General features: G+C 42.8%; 1 protein-coding gene across 1 annotated transcript in view; it reads left to right on the top strand.

Moving 5' to 3' along the window:
* The first annotated feature begins 239 nt into the window (after positions 1–239).
* Positions 240–6,905, top strand: part of st6galnac5a (ST6 (alpha-N-acetyl-neuraminyl-2,3-beta-galactosyl-1,3)-N-acetylgalactosaminide alpha-2,6-sialyltransferase 5a) — a 32,548-nt gene continuing 25,882 nt past the window's right edge. Inside the window, exons 1-2 of the mRNA XM_035423528.1 lie at positions 240–463; positions 1,428–1,625. Coding sequence (XP_035279419.1) covers positions 449–463; positions 1,428–1,625 — 213 coding nt within the window. The 5' untranslated portion in view covers positions 240–448. The remainder of the gene's footprint in view (positions 464–1,427; positions 1,626–6,905) is intronic.

Here is a 6,905-nt window from a genome sequence, read left to right as displayed (position 1 = left end):
TTGCCAAATCGCACCAATATAATACTGGCCAATGTGTAATGTCTATATGCCAGTAGGCTACACCATATATTTTACAAGCACGATTCTAAATATTTTAAACTCGGAGATAACTACAAAAAAATATTCGGCGGAGTGTAAATTGCTGTAAAATGTAGATTCCATTGTTTAAGATATCCGTAGTATAATATAAAACACAGTGCACTTTAAGACCATGCAGACCACAGCGAATGGCAACATCTGCCTACCGCTCTTAGTCTGTGCATTACAGTGAGAGAATAGGTTTAGTCCATACCCGTGCGAACGGTAATCTGACATAACAGCGATACACTGCCTAACGCATCAGCTGTGCTCCAGCCGGACTGAGGATGCGATGAGGAGATGTACCGTATTATGAAGAGAAGTGGACCTACATGTGAAGACTTGTGGACATAGCAGAGCGCACCGCAAAATGAAGACACCGATGGTAACAGTTTTTGTGATACTTTTGTGAAATATTATACGGCTCAGATAGTCTCCCACCGAGTATCGCTACACATAATTCATCGTTTTTAGGATTATCGCGTGTCCTGCAGTCCCAAACACAATAGCATCTCGTGACAAAGGAAAGTAAATTATAATAATGATATGGATACTTGTTTTAGTGCACTGAAATGCTTACTGGCTGGGAACCGAATTTCGCATTAGTGCACAGGTGTAGTTGATTGCTTTTATGAAAATTGTAGCTCAGTGTTTAAACTATTAACAATCAGAAAGACGAAGCGGGGATTTAACGTGCATTTGCGACTTCACAACTTACACTTAGGCTAAACCTTCCGTCAATAGACTAATTCAATTTAAAAATTCGTAAGGCTAGTAAAAACTATTCGCAAAAGCTTGAGCGTTAGCTTTACATAGCCTACTTGCATGTTATCTGTTCAACAAAGAAGGATGAGTCACATGTGTTAATGTTAACGTATAAATAAATAAATAAATAAATAAATAAATAAATAAATAAATAAATAAATGGTTTCTGAGAAGCAACCTGTCACCCACCTGTAGTACAGAAATTAGGTTTTCATAAGATATTTTGTTTGATAATGTCACCAATAGGCTACTCTTGAATCACTAGGGTTTGACAAGTTATATTTGAAAACAATTGCATGTATTGCAGAGACCCCGGTGTGGGGGGGCTTACTTGCGAGCATATTCCATGTATGTATTTATTTGTATGCACTCACGGTATGAAAGCTTTCTATAGGCTAATACTTAATCTTATGAAACGCAAACGTCTTAAAAATTGGTCAGGTGTCATGGGTTTCTCTTTTTGTAGCCTACACATCAGTATTTTGCACATCATGTCCACAGAATATAGTCTTTCTTGCAACTTGTTTCTCCACTGATGTGCATGGCATTGCTAATTTCTGATGTCCCGACTTTCTTTGTTGTAGCGGCATGGCGTGGCTGTGTTTCTAGTGATTACCATGTGTACCAGCTTGTTGTTCGTGTACAACGCCAGCTACAACAACGCGTCAAGAGATCGTAGCGATGTGGACAGTGGACAGAAAGAACCCGCCAAAACAAATGCCAAGCCCCAAAAACCGCAGATATCAACTTTACAGGGATACAGCAGCATCATCGATCAAAAGGTAAGCTTGAAACATCTGGTCCCTTATTGGAATTAAATAGATGACCTGGGCAGTCTGTATTGACGACCTGTCCTTTACTAAATTAATCATTATTTACCCCCCGACAGCTTTGGTTTGAAGCTGGGTATTTAGCGCAGGCAATCGACAGGTTGCTTGTCAATAACGGGTACAGAGCGCTATCACTGTGATTTGATGCCCTTTGGAAAAATACTGGCTTTTGTTTATCATTTGTATTCGCTGGATTTATTTCTTTATCGACCTCAGAATCAAAATGAAGAATTTTGGATATTGTTTTAAAGTGCCTTGCACACCCTTGCAATTACCACAAGCATACATCCCCTATAGCTGTCTAGCATAGTGCTTTATTTGTTACACAGTGCTGTAAGAGATGAGCTGTTTCTGGTTTGTATAGAACATCTAAACAAAGACAAATTAGATTGCCGTTTGTAGTGTGCAGATATTATGCTGATCTGGCATTCAGACAAATAAGTGGTGATGTGTTGCAAAAGCCTGATAGTGGAGATCATGGTCACATTCTGCATGATACGGTGTTCAAGGTGTCACAGAGAGGAAAGTGAACAACGAATTAGATTTTCTGTACTGTGATATAAACAGTCCTTTTTTTTTTGGCAAGACTGTCCATATTCCTGGCTGTGAGCATCTGTGTGGGCCAGTGCTGACTGGAACACATTAACGCTTTGCACAGGAAACACTGGCATATTTCCGGAAAATGATTCAGTGGCTGTCAGCTTTCTGAATCATGCGGCAGTAAGCAAATGTCTGGTTTTGTGGTCACTTTGAGGACACTGCCAGCCAACGCAGGGAATCGGCAGTACGACTGCATGGCTAAAACTGGAGAGCCTACCCTCTGAACAACTGCAGTACAAACAGCCCGTACCTCTTTCTCCATCCAACTCGTGGGGTAGAATTAACAACTTGTCATAACTTACCCAGCACTTGCCTTTCCATGCTAATCTGTCTTCAAGAGAGGCTCAGGCTAGAACACAAAAGAAGCCCCTGGGAAAGGTTTAAATGGGCGACCGATAAAGCTTCCGGAATTTCCCCACAGGTTTAGAGTGATAGGACCTCGCAAATCCTCTTCGCCATTCTTGAATTATCTCTGTTCATACACCCATCAAGAATTGGGGGGAAAAGTGACCAAGTGCAGATTATTCAGTGATTATCTCATTTTTAGTGGCAAACCGGCTGGCATTGATGAGCTGACAATAACCCGGGGGCTGCCAGAGTTCTAAGTGCTGGAGAGTGCTCTGTATGGATTTCTTATTGAGTTATTGTGATGATGTCTTTGGACAACTGGACGCTTACGCTCCACCATGCATGTAGCCCGAGCCATCATAAATGCTCTCAAACAACAACTGTATTATATTTGAGTGGTTGCATTTATATTTCCTCGTTGAGTTGGGGTTTGAGTTAAACAGTCAGCAAAATCAATCTGCCAAACTGTTTTTTGTGAGGGAAACACTTTAATATGTTTGCCAGTCACAAATTAAGGACTGTTGCTGAATTGAATCCCGGCCAAGGTCTATGGGCACTCAGCTGAGGGTCGGTGCAGAGAGTGACGGAAATTTCAGGGGAACGGCATTCCAGCATTTTCTTTTTTTTCATTTAACAAATAACTGTCATAAAAGCTACATTTGAAATGACTCAGGCTTATGGGAATCTGGGTGGTGTGGACGCACATGTGGCTGTACGGAGGAGGAAGAGGGGGCCGGTATTAAATCAGCGAGCTCTGTATCTGAAATAAGCCCTCGTGCTCAGAACAGTGTGTTTCTGAGCCATCTGGAACTCTAAGCACCCTAAGTGCCACGGATGTCTCTTTGTGAAATATATAATGGATGGGCTGCACATGAAATATTTAGATGTTGATAATTTTCTGAAAGGATGGGCTTCTGCTCTCTGGCATTCTTACCATTTCCCGGGAGGCCATAGTTCAGTAAAGCCATATAGTCAAAGTGCATAAGATGAGCACTTAAAAATACATTTCTTGTGTAAAGTCGTAAAGGAGACTGCTTTGAGTAACAGCGGTACTTTTCCGTACAGTACCTTTCAGGAGCCTTGTAGCCAGGCATCTTAGAAAAGGCACAAGTGGGATATTTGCATTGATGCCTGTAGATGAGGCTGCTCTTTTTGCTCTTGAAATATGAATATTTTACCACGTGTACAAAATACCCAGTGAACAGGTCCACGCAGCCAGACCTCTGAATATTTTTCAGCATTTCTCATTTCACTTGAATCTAATCAGATACATTTGATTAAAAGTGAATTTCAAAACAGTTAGAACACTTATAATATTACAGGCATTACAGGCATTTAACATATAATATAGCCCCACAAGGCTATAAAAAATAAATGCTCTGTTTATATTTCTACATTTGTTGAAATGTTTTCCTCTTATCAGAAGACTTGTATTTTCGACTCGCTCCCAGAGGTTTGTGGGTCGCGGACAAAGCACCAATTTGACAGTTGCATTTAATCAGCCTGACTGACTGGGAGGCTCATCCAGTCAAGCCACTGTTCTACTGCTTGGACCGGCCCCACGCTCTGGTATCGGTTCCAGAACGCGCCGATTTCCAACTGTGGCTGCCAGCCCCGCAGGGTGATGGATAGCTGCCGCCAGCGTCGCCGGGGAAGGGAAGTTTTTAGGTCTGTCGGGATTGCACCAGCGACCCCTGCTGGTTGATCAGATCAGCCTGGAGGCCCACCTGTGGAGTGCCTTCCAGCCCAGCCTGCACACTCGCAGTGCGATGCAAAGTGGCCGATGACATCATGCGCTTGCTTTGTGCCCAATCAATACCGAAGCCTGCAGCAACGAGCGCTGATGAATACAATCGGACATTCCAAATAGGGAAGAAAAATGGGCGAAGGATAAAAAAATTAAAAAAATTTTAATCAGTCTATTTATCCACCTGCATAAATGGTTTGTTAGTCAGACATAAGCAGGGGGAAGTTTCCCGGGCTGAGGCTGTCTGCTCCATGAATAAATCTCGCCCGGCAAAAGGAGCAGGTGCTTCCGCACGTGCCGGTGGTCCGTCCACAGGCGTCTGCGTCGCCGTCTTTGATCCACAACGCTGCCTCCCAATTCAATTAGATCTGGCCCAGCTGCATCTGCGGCGGCTGTTTTTAATCAGGGCCAGCGCATTGCCAAAGCATCAGATAGCGGGGCCAGGGTAAATACACCTGGAGGGGTGCAGGGGGCGGAGGGAGAGCCCGGCGAGGACGCGCGGCCCCCTCCCCGGTCGCCTCCCGATGCGTTTCATGTGCAGATGAGCAGCCCCTCCTTGTCCACCTGTGTCAGAACGCTCATCAGACTAATTGGGGCGCATTTTCAAACAAACCCCGAGGACTCCTCTGGTCGCACCTGCACCCGCCTCTGAGCCACTTTAAAAGGCTACCAAAGAAGAAGCCAGCTCAGTCTCAAGTTCTCCTGAAAATATGTGGTATATAAGCAACGTTTCTGAATACACATTTCTTCTGTGAAGAAATTATTGACTATATAATTTAAAAAAAAATTTCTCCTACTCTCTTTTTTTACTATGTTATGTTAAGTCACATATTGATGCTGGTCACTCCAGTCTACTCAGTGGTCATTGTTTTGGCCACTTCTGTTATATGCACCTGGGAAATGCTGTCTTATGCAGTGACATTAAAGTAAGAATTTGGGAGTTTTCCATTGACCGATGTCCTTTTTGCAATCGTTCTACCAAACATGAAAAGCGGAAATGAACAAAACAAAGCAAGCCCAAAATAGGTTTATCAAAAGTGATTCTTCTTTCTGGCTGAAAGGGTTTTTTTTTTGAAGATGCAAAACATTCAATGATGTAACTGTCCAGGGTCCTGAAAACTTCCCAGGCTGTTCAAAATAGCAGGGGTGTGCCCTGCCTAGTCCCACACTCTCCCTCTCAGCATTATAGCACAACAGTGCAAGTTTTGTAAACCACTGTTACCCATCAGGTTAGGCTACCAAAGAGACTTGAAATTCAAATATAGGCGTAATCTTCCATAGGCATAATGCTATGTTTAATATTGATAGGTTCAAAAGTTACCCTTATGGTTTAGCCTGCAATTTTACTGGCAAAATCTTCATGGAAAGTGGACACCTGTATGTACGTGCATGCATTTCCAAATGGAGCATGTCTCTCCCAGTCCTACAGTGTGTCCGTTGAAATGCAAAAAATTAATTTTCTGTTTATGAATGTGTCACAGTTATTGTTGTGAAATGTCATCTTGGGTATGTGCTGTACTGTTCTGAAGACAGCCAGAGAAGCCTGCTGATTTGTATCGTATCTATTTTAGACAGCACTTGAACGGGCCTTTTCAGAAGTTTTAAAAAGACTATTCAATTAGGTGCTGGGATGGGATCAGATGAAAATCACTCTAATCTGGCAGCACAATATGAACTTGAGCCTGTGGTACTTGAGGCCAGCGTATATACCTGCCCTGTCCTACTCTGTTATCATTCAGTCCAGTGAACTCCAATAAACGGCAAACATTTTCACGGCTAGCAATTCCATCAGCGGAAGCTGTGTTTTTCTGAAGAAAGGGCTATATTCATGATGTTTCTCCCCCCTGTTGAAAGCGTCGTCGGGGCAAAAGTAAATTAAAGACTGGAGGAGCATGCTTCCTCAGCTTATATGCCACTGGTTCCCAATGAGGCAGCGCTTTCAAATGAGCAGACTGCTGAAGGATCAGCGATCGCGCACGAGGTGCTTGTCATCAATAATGTCAGTGTTGCTGAGCCATTCATTGCATTAAGAAATGTTGACATTTGTGTGCTGGAGATGGATTATTCCTTAATGCCACAGCCACATATTATTGAATAATGATTTATGGGTAGAAGGGACAGAACTAGGGGAACAAGATTAATCATTTGTTTACCTTCTCTTGAGGAAAAGAACTGAATTGTATTTGTCTTCACTTGCGAAACTCAGATCTTTTTGGGAACTTTGTACCTTGGGTCAGGGTCATTTTCAACAGTAGAATCCTTTTTTGATCATTTACTACTGACATTTTGACACTCCAGATAAAGACATTAAATATCTTAAACATGTCACAGTAACTGTGTAACGCTGTGTATGCAGTCTACATGTTTTGCACACCACACCAATTCATTGGTGGGGGTAAAACTGCAACTGTTGTGAATGGGAGCTCGAACATAACTTTACAGTGTTTCATCCATCCATCCATTATCTGTACCTGCTTATTCCTGGTCAGGGTCATGGTAGATGCTGGAGCCTATCCCAGCATGCATTGGGTGAGAGG

This window comes from Anguilla anguilla, chromosome 6, assembly GCF_013347855.1.
Source record: "Anguilla anguilla isolate fAngAng1 chromosome 6, fAngAng1.pri, whole genome shotgun sequence".
NCBI classification, from domain to species: domain Eukaryota; kingdom Metazoa; phylum Chordata; class Actinopteri; order Anguilliformes; family Anguillidae; genus Anguilla; species Anguilla anguilla.
Note: the sequence above shows the minus strand (reverse complement) of the source record. Positions and strands in the feature narration are given on the sequence as shown.